Consider the following 16,565-nt stretch of genomic DNA (forward strand, 5'->3'; position numbering starts at 1 on the left):
TGTGAGGTGACAGGAGGTTAGCACAGTCATGTCTGTGGTTGGATGAAGCGGAACTCTGTTCTTAGTATGCAGAAGTTAGATTAGAGATTCTCCAAAGAGCTGTTTCCAGATGGTTGGGAAGAGTCAGTCAGTGGCCCCCAACTCTGGAATAAACTGGTGTTCTTAGCTGGTGTGAGACCATGTATTGGACTCTAAAGATGGTCAGAAGCAGTAACCAGGACACTCTGTGTTCTATGGTTCTGAGTGTGCTGAAAATATGGGCAGGAGTTAGATGGGAACTTTTTTCCTTTTTCTCCAAGTCTGTGCCTGTGATATCTACCACTTCATGAAAGAAACAGTCTTTAAGTTATACAGAGTACTTGATTCATGTTTCCTCTCTTTTTTTGTCATCCTGATTCTATCTTTACAGCAGGGAGAATAAGCCATCTCATGATTGCCTTGGACCAACTGTCCCAGGCCAGTAGAGAAAGATACACCTGTTTCCCCAGGAGTAGAGAGGTTGTCCATGGTGCGGGTTGGGTGGTGAAACTGCACAACATGGCCTGTTGAATCTCCCTTTCAAAAGGTTCTACTATCACGGGGGTAATGTAGCATGATTAGAGGCAGGGTTGCCTTTATTCACTTCTGCTTCCTCCTCTGCCTAATCCCTCTTCCTGGTAAAGCCTTACAGATTCCCCCAAATCTGAGTGACATAGCAATGGACCATATAGGCCCATGTTCCCATGTATTATCCCATCCTGTACCTACCTCTTATATTTGAAAATACAAAGTCCGTGGCTGTCTCGTTTTTTGTAATCCACCCCTTATGAATACTCTCCTTCTAAAAACATACAACAACGTTTATGGAACAATTGGAAATTTGAGCGCTAACTCTATATTTAATATTAAGGAAATAGTAAACTTCTATTTAGGAGTAAGAATGATATTGTGAAAATATTAGGTTGTCTAAGAGTGCATAGCTTTTAGATCTATATAATAAATATTTTCAGATTGAATGACATGATGTCAAGCATTTGCTTCATAATACCATGGGAGGGGTGGCAGCTGGAGGAGGTATGGATGAGATAAGATTGGTCTTGAGCTGATAATCTTTGAAGCTGGGTGATGAGTTCACTGCACTGGGTTTGGTTTTTGGTTAGTTGTGTGTATGTTAAAAATTTTCCATAATGAAAGCTTTTTTAAAAAGAATCAAAATTGGTTAAAGTTTTTAAAGTTAATATTAGAAAATTATATTTCTCAAAAATATTTTATGTACAATTATCATGATTTATAATGTTAAGTGAAATAGGAAGATCTAAAACATATAAGATATAAAGTACTGCATACAAAGTACTGCATATACACATTTGTTTTTATATGTACATGTAGGTGGAAGAAGAAACTATACAAATGTAAATTATGGTTGCCCCTGGCTGGTGAGAATACATATTATTTTTCTTTATTCATTGTTACATTTTTGTACCTCCCAAATTTTCTAGAGAGAAAATATGCTATATTTATAATTTTATAGTTATTTTTATATATAAGCCATGCTTGTGAGATATCGTTAGATTTTTCAAAAACATACAGAACTGTTTGTGAAAAAGAACCTCAACTCTGTTTTAAAATGTGTGCACATGGTGAGTGTATGTCTCTATCTAAAATGAACAGCATCAAAAATGAAATAAATCTATATTATAGATTTTGATAGGCCAAAATAAATAAATATATAAATAAAATGAACAGCATCAGTTGTTAATTTTGGCTAGCTCTAGATGATGACGTTATTGGTCATATTTTAGTTTATTTGCCTCTCTGTGTTTCTTCAATTAATAAGTATAATAGTATAATCAGAAACAGATGGCATAAAAATTAAAGCTAGATTTATTATAGTTCTTAATAAGCAAAGGGTTAGCTACATAGGGCAATAAAATATACAAGGAACTACATAATAAATACTTATAAAACACATAAGTAAGTCCAAAGGAATTTTAAATTCTGAATCAAGTATGTTAAGCTTTTAAACAATGTTGATATAAAATCCTTTCAATAGCCAACATTGTGTGGTGATGCTCTTGCCTTCATATACTCAATTCCTTAATGGTCATGTTTCATTTTCTGTCCAACTCCAGGTATATCCATGCCAATACCAGTCTTTGGGCTACAGGATGATTCCAAGGTCTTTAAGGAGGGGAGTTGCTTACTCGCCGACGATAACTTTGTCCTAATCGGCTCTTTTGTGTCATTTTTCATTCCCTTAACCATCATGGTGATCACCTACTTTCTAACCATCAAGTCACTCCAGAAAGAAGCTACTTTGTGTGTAAGTGATCTTGGCACAAGGGCCAAATTAGCTTCTTTCAGCTTCCTCCCTCAGAGTTCCTTGTCTTCGGAAAAGCTCTTCCAGCGGTCGATCCACAGGGAGCCAGGGTCCTACACAGGCAGGAGGACTATGCAGTCCATCAGCAATGAGCAAAAGGCATGCAAGGTGCTGGGCATCGTCTTCTTCCTGTTTGTGGTGATGTGGTGCCCTTTCTTCATCACCAACATCATGGCCGTCATCTGCAAAGAGTCCTGCAACGGGGATGTCATCGGAGCCCTGCTCAATGTTTTTGTTTGGATCGGTTATCTCTCTTCAGCAGTCAACCCACTGGTGTACACACTGTTCAACAAGACCTATCGGTCAGCCTTTTCACGGTATATTCAGTGTCAGTACAAGGAAAACAAAAAACCATTGCAGTTAATTTTAGTGAACACTATACCGGCTTTGGCCTACAAGTCTAGCCAACTCCACATGGGACAAAAAAAGAATTCAAAGAAAGATGCCAAGACAACAGAGAATGACTGCTCAATGGTGGCTCTAGGAAAGCAGCATTCTGAAGATGCTTCTAAAAACAATACTGACGCTGTAAATGAAAAGGTGAGCTGTGTGTGATAAGCTAGTTGCCGTGGCAACTGTGGAAGGCACACTCAGCAAGTTTTCACCTATCTGGAAAAAAAAAATAAGAGACTGGAAAAAATTAGACCAGTCTAGTGAAACCAAGGATCATATCTGTATGCCTCATTTTATTCTGTCAATGAAAAGCTGGGTTCAGTGCTACAAAATGTGCACTTGGAAAAAGTTCTGACAGCATTTCAGCTGTGAGCTTTCTGATACTTATTTTTAACATTGTAAATGATATGTCTTTAAAATGATTCACTTTTATTGTATAATTATGAAACCCTAAGTAATCTAAATTAACTTCTATTTTCAAATGGAAACCTTGCTGCTATGCTGTTCACTGATGGCATGGAATTGAGGTGGTTATCTACTGCTGTAAATAAAAATAGCTATAAATAGTGACAATTTTACTGAATATAATGACCTCTTAAAGAAAAATTCTCTTTAAAACTTACTATGCTATATATTTTGAAAGGAGAAAAAGGACACTAAGATCAGTGTTACAAAATCTGTATTGCTAAGAAAATTAAATGAAATACTTGACAACATATTTCATTCTTGCTTTTTCATAGACACCATTTTGAAATATTCACAAGGTTGCTGGTATTTGCTGCATTTCAAGTTAATTCTCAGAAGTAAAAAAAGATTTCAAATGTTATTCTGTAACTATTGCTGCTTTCTCTTCTACTTCTTGTGCTTTACTCTGAATTTCCTATGTGGTCTTGTTTAATATTTGTTCTTCTAGGTAAACTAGCAAAAGGATGACTTAACATTACCAAATACGTTTCTAGCAATTGCTTCTCTAAAACAGCACCATAGAAGTATTTGGTAACTTGCTGTGAAATGACTGCATCATGCATGCACTCTTTTGAGCAGTAAACAGTACACTGATGTAACTGTGTCAGGATTGAGGATGAACTTAGGTTTCTGGCTACTGACTGTAGTGGAGTCTTAGGACATCTCTGTAAAAAGCAGGTGACTTTCCTATGACATTCATCAGGTAAATTGATGCTTTCTAATCCATCAGCTTATATTATTTATTAAAACCATTCAGCTTGGTTCCACCATCATCTATTGAGTGTATATTTATGTGTCAAGCAAATTTTTAGATGTGAGAAATACAATTAAAACAAAATCCGTACCTTTAAAGAAAATGGCCTGGCCAGGCACAGTGGCTCATGCACGTAATCCTAGCACTTTGGGAGGCTGAGACGGGATGATCGCTTGAGCCCAGGAGACCAACCTGGGCAACAAAGTGAGACCCCCACCCCGTCCCTGCAAAAAATTAAAAAATTAGCTGATCATGGTGGCACACACCTGTGGTCCCAGCTACACAGGAGCCTGAGACATAAGGATCACTTGAGCCCAGGAGGTCAAGGCTGCAGTGAGCCAAAGTTCACACAACTGCATTTCACACACACACACAAAGACCAAACTGAAATGGTCCTGGTAAAAAAAACATAAACAGACTTATTTTGAGAATCCTTTCAATTTATTTCCTTCTTACCTGATTCAGAAACAAGTTTGTTTCAACTGTGAGAGTAGCTTTCAAAAATAAGTTTTTCTGATTGGTTACCAATAAATGCCAAACAAACAAAGGTGGGGGGAAATACCACTGAGGCTTAACATTGCAATTAATTTAGAAATATGCACCTCAATCTCGGCCCAGCTGATAGCTACCATAGTTTTGAGCAAAGTTTTTCTTTTATTTCTCCAAAAACTCACTCATTTCAGTACTACTCATTGGCACTGGGCTCCCTAACAGAAAAGCAGACATTATAATATTTTGTAGAAATGGTTGCTAAAGAGCAAAAGAGATTAACAACCGTTAATCTACCTTGATATTATAACACTCAAGGTTAAATTGCACGGTGTTACTGGAATCACTGTTAGATATATGATGACAACACTGAAGCATTTCTACTGAATGAGAAATCATTTTTGCCCTAAAACTTTGGGAAAAAATACAGATTTGAAAACTAAAGAATGTGGGAAGTGTCCTTGTGTAATTTGGAAATGCATAAAATTCTAATTATGTCCTCTTAGATATGTTGAAAAATGGGTTCACTATTTCAAAGCTAGAATGTATAATATACTGCTAGTGCCAAGGCTGCAATTGAACTGAACTGTCCTTATGGTTACACCACGCTAACTGATGAAAATATAGATGTTAAAATGTCTCCGCTCTAATGTATGTTGCCTTCACTTATAACTCTGCACATTTCATTATATAGTAGGGAAAAGATTACAGATTCTACCCCCATGTACTCAATCGTGATCAGAATGAACATTAATGATGCCTGACAGATGTCTTTTGACTACCTATATATTACAAATGTATATGTGTTTTTTTCTTCTGTAAGTATTCAAGTGTAGACTGTATAGGCCAATGTGTAGCTGTATATATGTACAGACATGTTCTCATGCACTTTATTCAATATTTATATATTTATACGGAGGAAAAGCAAGTCAATGAAAACACTCAGTATATACACGTGTGCATGTTTGTATCATGTTTATTTAAATGTGAATTCATGTTCTAATATTTCTATGACCTTCCATTGCTGTCAAAGCAGATTAAAGTTGGACAAAAATATCAGCTCTTTAAATAAACTGGAAGTTAATCTAATTTTGTGGAAGAACTTAAGATAAATCTATGACAGTGGCAAAAACAATGGTCCACATATATAGTTTCTTGATCTGAAATAAAATGGTACCTTTGGGCCCTTTGGCGATTTTCTGACTACTATGGCTTTTTAAACAGACTCATACCTGAGTGAAACACAGTTGTCGAATGATTTATGGATTGGTGATTAAAGGATTCACTTTGAACAGATGCTATTATAACGGAGTAACAAACCTTGCTCTACTTTAAGTTGAACAATAGATTCCTCTGTATTCAAAAAAGGCAATTAACTGCCGTAGTTAGGGGAAACTCAGTTTAAAGCATACTTCATCTACTTGGCCACAGCGCCATCTCATGCTAATTTTTTAAAGTGCTACCGTAGCCAAATTGAACTAAGTTACTGTACTGCTTTTAGCAAAGGGTGCTTCTCACGTCTGTGCATCAACGAGACATATTTATAAAGTGCTAAATTATTCTGTGCCATATGTAACAAATACAGTGATGATTATTTTATGAACTTATTTTAATCAAGGTGATTCTAAAAGTTTTCAAGAAAGAATATATAACTGTAAATAAAGTATACTCCAAAATGAATGCAATTTTGTGTGAGTCCATAGCTGTGTCTACTAAAGGGAATTACCCCAAATCTTCCAGGTCATCTGACTCAGAACTCCAGGAATCATTCTGATATTTGGAAGCAAAAAGAGCCTGTGTTCCTGGAAGTCAGTCATGTCACAGAGCTAGGATCCATCTGGTAGGATCAGCTTTATCATCAGGATTCAGTTTCTAGTTATTTGCAGTAAAAATATACTCCATGTCTGATCACTATGTCTGGTTCCACAAAGCTGAGGAACATAGAGAAGAACTTCAGTGTCCTAAGAGATGTGCACAGGTACATTTGGTGTACACCAAGACATGCACACAGGTGCACATATGCACAGACGCATCAACATATGCACACACACACACACACTCTTTCACAGGAGATCATTTGAGGAATTAAAGTAAACCAAGGAGATATGCTATCATTGAACAAATTGGAAAGTTACCCTCATTCACCATTTCATCTTTAACTGCAGGGAAGGTACATTGGGTGCCTACTGTGTGCCAGGCACTAAGCTGGTTGCTTTGCTTGCTTTACCAAACAGAATTTCACAACAATCTGACAAGGTAGAATTATTTTTATTTTTTCACAGATGAAGAAAGTGAGATTCAGAGCAGTTAGTAACATATTCAAAGTCTCACTGCTGGCAAGAAAATTGGCAAGTTTAAGCCTGACTCATCTGACTCCAAAGCATAAAATATTTCCCATCCTCATGCAGTACAGGGGAAAGATCACCTGTCAAAACCACAATAGGAGAGTTCCCCTGTTGGTTACTCCACTCACTGGTTATGTGAGTTGGAACCAGTCTCCTAACAATTCTGGGCCTCAGTTTCATTGTCTGTGAAATGCAGCTTCTGGTACCCATCCTGGCTACCCAACAGAGTAGCTTAGAGAAGATCATGCCTATGGCTGTGCTCAATAACATGTAAAACACCATGTAAATGTAATCAATGTATTATTAAAAAGGAAAAACTCCAACGCCTCTGTAAATTATTAGCCATCAGAGCAAATTCTAGACAAAACTGTAGGAAACGCAATATTATGATTCAGCAGCTCCTGCTACTCTCTCGGTGCTTCTCTTTGAAAAAAAAATTTACTCCTGCTTTGTCCTCATCTTAATGCAGATCTCCCTCCTTTGGGGCTCTTATTACTTACATAAAGACTTTCCAGCCTATGTGCCTTTCCCTCAGGTGTCAACACTCTGGAAGATCACTAATAAGTAATTGAAGCTGATATGCCATTGTATATCATTGACGGACATCTCTTCAACAGCCCACCATGATGAAAATCCAAAAGGCAGAAATCAAAGGAAAACTATTAGGCATCAAGGAGACAAGTAAGAAGAAAATCTGGGGATAAGAAATATTCTCCTGGTAGATGGGGGCGGTGGCTCACACCTGTAATCCCAGCACTTTGGGAGGCTGATGTGGGCTGATCACAAGGTCAGGGGTTCGAGACCAGCCTGACCAACATGGCGAAACCCGATCTCTACTTAAAAATACAAAAATTAGCCAGGCGTCGTGGTGCACACCTGTAATCCCAGCTACTTGGAAGGCTGAGGCAATAGAATTGCTTGAACCTGGGAGGTGGAGGTTGCGGTGAGCCGAGAGTGTGCCATTGCACTCCAGCCTGGGCAACAGAGCGAGACTCCATCTCAAAATAAATAAATGAAATGAAATCTTCTCCTGGTATCCCCCAAATGACCAACAACAACAACAAAAAGTACCTTCAAACACTTTATAATTTATATAAAGTTTTATAACTTAACATTGAATTTAATCCACAATAATGATGATATTGAAAGAAACATTCATGACTTTGAAGATTTTATTCTAAACTGAGAATATTAATGATGTATTTGTCCCAGCAAATAAGCAATCAGACAAGACTTCTCTGTGAATGTCTATTTTGGCATGTGGCTTGCTAAAACAAATGTGTTTTTTCTAATTTTTCCTCAATGGTATACACACCTATCATACCTCTGAACTTTTTTTTTGTATTTATTTTATTCTTTTTTATTTTTTTTATTGCATTTTAGGTTTTGGGGTACATGTGAAGAACATGCAAGATTGTTGCATAGGTACACACGTGGCAGTGTGATTTGCTGCCTTCCTCCCCTTCACCTATATCTGGCATTTCTCCCCATGCTTTCTCTCCCCAACTCCCCACCCCCTACTGTCCCTCCCCTATTCCCCCCAACAGACCTCAGTGTGTGATGCTCCCCTTCCTGTGTCCATGTGTTCTCATTGTTCATCACCCACCTATGAGTGAGAACATGCAGTATTTCATTTTCTATTCTTGTGTCAGTTTGCTGAGAATGATGTTCTCCAGATTCATCCATGTCCCTACAAAGAACATGAACTCATCATTTTTTATTGCTGCATAATATTCCATGGTGTAAATGTGCCACATTTTCCCAGTCCAGTCTATCATCGATGGGAATTTGGGTTGGTTCCAGGTCTTTGCTATTGTAAACAGTGCTGCAAGGAACATTCGTGTGCATGTGTCCTTATAGTAGAACGATTTATAGTCCTTTGGATATATACCCAGTAATGGGATTGCTGGGTCAAATGGAATTTCTATTTCTGGGTCCTTGAGGAATCGCCACACTGTCTTCCACAATGGTGGCACTAATTTACACTCCCACCAGCAGTGTAAAAGTGTTCCTATTTCTCCACATCCTCTCCAGCATCTATATTAACACCAGTATGTCCCTCTGAGCCAGTATTTTATGGGAAGTCTTCATTACCAATTGGAACCTTTTTTCACATGGCCCAATCACAGCAGAAGACAGACAGGAAACCGAGGTCCAGCCTGCTGCTGTCATCTGACCTTGGACAAATCCAAGCTCTTACTCCTTGAAACATATAATAAAGAACGTAGGGTCAATGATCTCAGCAAGGAGTCTCTTTTATGGTTATGCTTATTGGAACACTAGAGAGTCCAAACAAGGCCTTGTTGAACCAAGGCACAGCGAAGGATAATCTTGAATGTACAACTGTCGTATTTTCTTAAATTCTCTAGATGAATTGCAAATAAATGACAACTTTATCTTTTATACGGGAATCTTATAAGATAAATCAAATTTCTAGTTACCTAAGAAGTTTCTATGATATGCAACCAGGAGGCAAATATCAACATAAATATTCTTACTATGGTACTTTCCTCACAGTTGGCCTCTCTTCTGCACAGTTCATAGGTACTATAATATTTTGGGTTGCCCTTTCTGAAAACCCTCAGGCTTCCTGAAGAACAAGTGCTCCTACTATGTGTGTTCAATTTCCCTGAAGGGTTAAAATTAAAAAGCCCAAGTTGATTTAGAATTCATAGTGCAGAGAAGATGTCTTTTTGAAAAGCTAGATTTATGTTGACAGTATGCCAAGGTCACTTAAGTTTTCATTTATAATTGAGATTATGGGACCTTAAAAAAGTGTTTATTCTGTCTTCTAAAGAACAGCACAATTTGTACTTCCTGTCCTACACTTATTTCAGATTTTGAAAAGTAACATATGCTATTATTCTGATAATCTTGTCTTAGTTGCGGTGACTCTGAGAGCAGAGTTAAGACTCAGGTGCAGGTTATTTGCCTGGGAGATGATCTGAGGAAGCAGACAGCATTAGAGAGGGAAGAAATAAAAGTTCATGTAACTGTGCGTTCAGTGTGTTACATAAGCAAAAATATACTCAAATTGGGTCGAGCAACTAGTGCTGCTAATTCATTTTCTCTCTTAATAGGTTTGTTAGTGAAGGTCTGCTGTGTGTATGTTAAATGTAAGACTATTAAGTGTAGGAAGTCTGGGCATGGAATTACTCTTTTTAAAAACTTGAATGAGATACTGGGTGGGAAGATTATTCTACCTCTTTACAAAATGTATGTTTATTTTGTTGAGCCTACCAACTTTGTCACAAATTAGCCTAAGTAATATAGGATAACTTAATATACCCACCCAGAGATGCCACACTGCACATGATAAGATGTCCCTTAAGGCATTGCCACCACCTGACGCTGATGTTCCAGCCACTTTAGACACTGGTGAAAAGCACGGTTGTGTCGGCCAATGACAAAGTTGTTAAGAATATAGAATTTCAAAATTAGTTTTATGGGGAAAAAAATGAAAATTAGCTAGAATGTTCAATATCACTATCTCCAAGCTCCATTGTTAAAGTTCTGCATTCTAAGACCTAGGATCACAGGGGGTACATAAGGAAGACTATCTCAAGGATGGGAATTAAATCAACATAGACAAGCAATCCAAGAAGCATTTTTAAAAAGAAGAAAAAAGGAAGTGAAAAAAATAAACAATGGTAAATATCAAAACAAATCCGTTCAACATATATACATGTGATGACATGCCTCTCCGACACTCTGAAAAAGGAATATATTTATTAATTTTTAGTTTCTAGAGACAAGATGTTAGGCTTTTTATTCCAAACTAGCAGAAAAATAGGAAATGTTCGTTATTCATAAGTGATTACAAGTGTGACAAAATTAAGACAACTAAACGTTTCCAAGGCTGAAGAACGAGAAGAGTGATTTGGGTGGAAATGTGACACTATATTTATTCTTCTAATATAATCACCAGAGAACTTGACTATGATTAATTATCTCTGCACTTCTCTAGAATAGAATGTGGAAGCTATGACTCACTTTTGGTCCTGATCCTCTCCGCCAAATAGACCTGACTAAGTCTGAAAACTTATTGGGACTGCTCAAAAAAAAAAACATATCTTGTCAAACTTAGAATTATTATCACTGTCATGATGCAAATATCAAGTTAGTTCCACTTATATTAAACATAATAAGTAAAATATTGAAACTATTAGTGCATTTATACAACACTCTGCTTTGAGAAATTTGCTTTAGTCGCTTTGAAAGACAAAATATTTCTGCCTTAGATGAGAATATTTTTTATTTGACTTAAATACCAGTTTCTTGTGCTAATAGCTTTGAGTAATTTTACTTGGTTCTAAGAATTTGAGCAAAGTACAGCTAGCCACTTGTAGGTAGGCATAATGTATATAGAAAGCATAAGCTAACAATGTTTTCACGTTTTTTGAAACAGCGAGATTAAATCCAGAAACATCCAACCTATTTATCTTGCTACAGCAAGGAAAGCAGAAGGAATGTCGAAGGAAGATACCAAAGTTGATATTTACTGAGCAACAATTTTGTGCTAAGGGCTGTCACACATAAATCACAATAACGGCTATTTATGTCTCAATAACCACAGAGGAAACTGAGTCTCAAAGGTAAATTTGACCAATTCTACCAAGCTAAGGAGAAGAATCAGAATTCAAGCATGAATATGTGAATGTTAAACTTTTACTGTTTCTTATTTCCACTGTTCTAAAGATTAGAAAATATTTTCTATAAGGATCTAAATAGTACATGTCTTAGGTTCTTTTGTAGTATGAAAACAGCCATAGACAATAAGCAAATACATGAATGTGACTATGTTCCAATAAAACTTTATTTACAAAAACAGACTCTGGATTAGATTTGAGCCATGGACTATGTAGTTAGCCAATCCCCGGTTACTACCATCCAACAACAGTAACAATAATTACCACAAATACAACAACCAAACATATACTACTACCCTACTACCACCATCACATCTATTTATTTGAGCCCGTAGTAAATGCTAAGTATTATGTTAGATATTTTAGTATATTCTTATAATATAAACAATACACAGTAGATATTATCATCATCTCCATTTTCTATATAAGGAAACTAGAGATTAAGTGACCTACCCAAGCTCACACGTGGTAGGTAATAGAGCTGGGTTTTGAATCAACATCTGTATTCTCAGCCACTTGCTCTATTTCTTCCCTACCCCGAAAGAATGAAGGCACATCTCTATCGTGCCGGTATTATGCCTGTGACTGCTTTGCCTTAGTTAGACTGAAGAGTGAAGCTCACCAGAGCTCTAACTTTGGGAAGGATACAGTTCTTTCTAAAGTCTCCAACTTACAATGCAGGGTAAATTAGACTTTGCTGAATAAACACAATTTCAACTCATAAGTAGAAGTGTTGATAAGTGATGATCACCAACATGGTTAATTCTCTAAAGGTAATTCTTGACTAGTAAGATAGAATCATAATATATTGATTGCTGTCTTTTCTCTTAGCTCACCCTCATGCACAGAGAATGTATCTAACATTAAGTTCCTTCTAAATGAAAGGAAGAATGCATAAACTCTATGTCCTGTTTGTTTGCTTGTTTGTTTGTTTGTTTGTTTGTTTGTTTGTTTGTGATGGAGTTTTCCTTTTCTTGCCCAGTCTGGAGTGCAATGGCACCATCTTGGCTCACTGCAACCTCTGCCTCCTGGGTTCAAGCAATTCTCCTGCCTCAGGCTCCTGAGCAGCTGACATTCCAGGCAGGCACCACCATGCCTGGCTAATTTTTTTTATTTTTAGTGGAGACAGGGTTTCATCATGTTAGTCAGGCTGGAGTTGAACTCCTGACCTTGTGATCTGCCCTCCTCAGCCTCCCAAAGTGCTGGGATTACAGGCGTGAGCCTGCCCTGTCCTTTATAATTGTAGATGTTCAAAAATAAATTTCTTACATGCCCTTTCTACTTCGTATGCTAATCAATAAAAGAATAAATTTTGACTGGAAAAAATTGCTATTTAAGATAAATGCTATAGATATTAATACAAATCAGAAAGATTAAAAAATCTCCAAGTTCCTTCAGAGAGCATAGATCTTATTGTCAGGATATAAACAGAAATGAGAAAACAGGGATCATTGTTTTGAATCAATGTCAAATAGCGCTCACGGAAGCTCAGAGACACATAACCCTCTCCACACCAAATCAAAGGCTGCCAGAGGGATGCAGGCACAAGTTCTTCTGTTTTCATCAAATGCCTCAATTATCCCTAGTACTCAGCTACTCTCTCTCAACCTGTTTCACTCTGTGTCTCTTTCACTCATCTTCCCTCTACCTGCTGGTTTCCATCTGGCTTCTTTTTACATATAGCATGTGCTCACTTATGGTCCACCATGACCCCTCTGCCTCATGGACTTTCATCTTCTACAGCTGCCACTAATTACATGAACTTCTCTATACTGACTTTCACAGATTTCAAGTTGGTTAGGTCGGTCCATGTTCTCCCTAGATGAGCAGAGACTTTGTTCTGAGCTCCCTTTGTAGTCTACTGAGCAGACGTGGCCAGATGCCTTTCCCAGTTCAACCAGCTGTGGTGAGCTACGCAGAATATTCCCACAACTGAATCGATTGACAGAAGAGTTTTCACACAGAGGGCTGGGGTATCCATCACTGGGTCTGAATGCTAATCAATACCTTATCTGAAAAGAGAGAAAATCTATTGATTTACTCTTCTGGCAAGGGTAGCCACCTCGTTCAACCAGCATTCCCATTTCTTAATTTACTCTTTTTCCTTCTAATACAGTTATTTCCAATTTCCTATCCATAACCTCATCTGCAAAACAGAACCCTCATAGGTTAACACTTTAAAGAATATAACCAAGAAGTGAGTCGGCCAATTTTCTTTTATGGGGTTATCTGCAAAATACTTGTTGCTAAGAAAAAAAACACACACAAAAAAAAAACCCAGAAGCTTGAATCTGAAACCCTGGGAAAACAATGGATGGGAGATGAATGAATCTCAATGATGCTTTTCCAAGGCTTGCCCTGAAAATCGTGATTCGATGACCTCAACAAGCAATCACAGTACACTATGATTAAAACTGCAATGTTATAATCTAATGAAAATTGAACAATTTAGAAAAATCTGCCAACCCCCATTGGAGGAGAAAATCACTTAGTAGCTGAAACATGTGTGTCATTCGGGCAAGAGAGTCCAAAAACCATCAGATCCATCCAATGTTATAATTTGTAACCATGAGAGCAAAACATAGGATGACTCCTGTACCTGCAGCCCCTGGAGGGTGGGCAGATTTGCCCCTGAGCAGAGAAAACCATGGATTTAATTCCCTACAAACCACAACTCTAAGAATAAATAAGGGAACTAGACATTATTAAAAATAAGGGAATATAATATTTTCCTTTGTGGTACAATGAGAATTAGTTATTTCATATCCTTTAGGTTCACAACAATAAGAAAAACAGCAATAGAGAGCTTGGATAATTTACTTGTAGAGAATATCACAATGACAAAGTTCACAGGAAGAACATTACATAAGGTTGTATTTTCAATCTAATGCTAAAAGATTTAGAAAAATATTTGAAAGATCATGGGCTTAGGAGTTACTCAGACATTACTCCAGATTCTGCCACTATTATTTACTGGTTGTGTGAGAAAATTACTTAAACTCTATGAGGTACATCTGCTAAATGGGGATAATAATATCTTGGGAAGTTGTAAGAATTAGAGGTAGTTTATGAAGAGCATTTCAAACAGGGTCTGACCTGTAATAGAACTTAATATGTGATGGTTATTAACATAACTAGCTAGGGGGCTTCTTTGCTCTCTAACGAAGTAACTGCCTCTCAATGGAGCCCTCCTGACTAACCAACAGAAAGGAGGACCAAAATGAGGACAAAGAGACCTCTAGAGCTAACATGCCTGAAGCAAAATTACCCAAGGTCTGGCAAGGTTCTCAAACAAATCTACCCCCATCTTGTTTCTCCCTTGGTGTTCTCATAATAAGGTGAGTTATCAAAGGAAAACACAATTAACAAAGACAAATGCTGTATGATCTGACTTATAAGTAGATCTCACTATTGCTGAGAGAGTAGATCTTAAGTGTCCTCACTCCTCCCCCACACACACTCACAGTAACTGTGTGTGGTTGACTGGCGTGTTAACTAATTTGATTGTGGCAATCATTACACAATGGACATGTACAGCAAATCATCCCATCATACCTCTTGAATACATACAATTTTTATTGTCAGTTATATCTCAATATAACAAGAAAAAATTGGAAATGTACTTTATCATTTTTCTAGAAGATTCACAATGTATTTTAAGATAAAACTTCTGGGAATTCCTGCAATAAAGAAGCAAGTTTAATTTAAAATAATCAGTGTTTTGGGCTCTTTTTTAAGTATGGGTGTAAAAGGGGAGGTCTCTCTTTTCCCTGCCTGCACCTGTTTCTAAAGGTCTAAGGGCTCCTTCCCACAAGGGGCCAGACAGGTCTTTCAGTCCTGCTGGGTTGTATCATATCAGAAGCAGAGAGGATGAAGACTTTAACCGAAGTCGGGGATGATAGCCTGAACCCAAGGTGTCCCTGAGATTAGGAAAAGTACAGGGTACACACTTTGACAAGTGAGAAACACTTGCCCCATCTGGGCCCTGAAGGTTTGTAAGACCTCTACTAGGTTGTCAGTGAAAGGGAGAAAACAGAAAATTGGACACCCTGGCAAAAGAGCTCCAGGCCTGAGCCTGGCACAGAAGGAGTGAGCATCCCAGCCTCCCACCACACGAACACCTCAAGGCTTCCAGACTACAACCTACAGATTGTTGTGAAGAAGGGGGTGAGGCCCCTGGCTACAATGACCACAATGGGACCTTCCACTGACCTTTGGAGAGAAGGGGGAAAGCAGGCTCAAACTTATTTCATTTGGGAAAAAAATTTTCAGCATCATTATTTAGAGTAGTAATAAAAAGAAAGAATGAAGAACAGATATATTTTCTTTTCAAATCTGCCCTTTGATGATATAGTAGATGATAAATCCTGTCTGCTTGAGCAGAAGGAGACGACATTCCATCCCAGATAAGCCATCCCTGGGCAGAATAATCCCCTTCTAACTGGAAAGTTTTATACCACTGACTGACACTGGGCATCAGCTATCAAGCAATCTCAGCCTTCCAGAACAGAGCTATATAGAGAAATGAGTGAAAAGAGCTGCTGAGTAGCCAAAGTAGTTTTCATCAAGACCCATAGACTGAAGCCTGTCCTTAATACCCCCATAGTCTCTGCTCTGGGGTTCAAGGACATCAGTAGAAGCAGGACCTATGGATGTAATAAGCAACAGTATGTTGCCTGCAACTTACAAACTTGAAGTCCCATGTGCCCTGGAGTTGTTATGAGGACAGGGGGATGAAGTGCTGTTAACTGTTGTCTTGTTTGTCTTTGCAAAACAAATTAGGAAAGAAGATTGAAAATGGAGAGGAAACAGGAAATAAAGAACAGCGGAGGCAAGTGACCACCATAGTCCAGGTGTGGGCTGTAAAACTACAAAGGAGGGTAGGGTAGTGGAAGAAAAGCACTTTAGGCCTAACAGCTTCATTTTGGGCAACAAATCTCACATTCTTCAAAGGCCCCCAAAGCTAAAATTCTGAATCTTCAGAATCCCTGGAGGATTGGTTTAAAATGCAGATTACAGAACCCCTTTCCCAGAGATTCTATTTGGAACCATCTAGAATTGGCACCAGGAATCTGAAGTTTTTTTAATAAGACCCTGGTATTTCTGGAATC

General features: G+C 37.8%; 1 protein-coding gene across 1 annotated transcript in view; it reads left to right on the forward strand.

Moving 5' to 3' along the window:
• Positions 1–6,140, forward strand: part of HTR2A (5-hydroxytryptamine receptor 2A) — a 68,643-nt gene extending 62,503 nt beyond the window's left edge. The window contains exon 3 of the mRNA XM_002742676.6: positions 2,112–6,140. Within this exon, the coding sequence (XP_002742722.2) occupies positions 2,112–2,914 (803 nt within the window). The 3' untranslated portion in view covers positions 2,915–6,140. The remainder of the gene's footprint in view (positions 1–2,111) is intronic.
• The last annotated feature ends 10,425 nt before the right edge of the window (positions 6,141–16,565 follow it).

Source organism: Callithrix jacchus, chromosome 1 (assembly GCF_049354715.1).
Source record: "Callithrix jacchus isolate 240 chromosome 1, calJac240_pri, whole genome shotgun sequence".
NCBI lineage: Eukaryota > Metazoa > Chordata > Mammalia > Primates > Cebidae > Callithrix > Callithrix jacchus.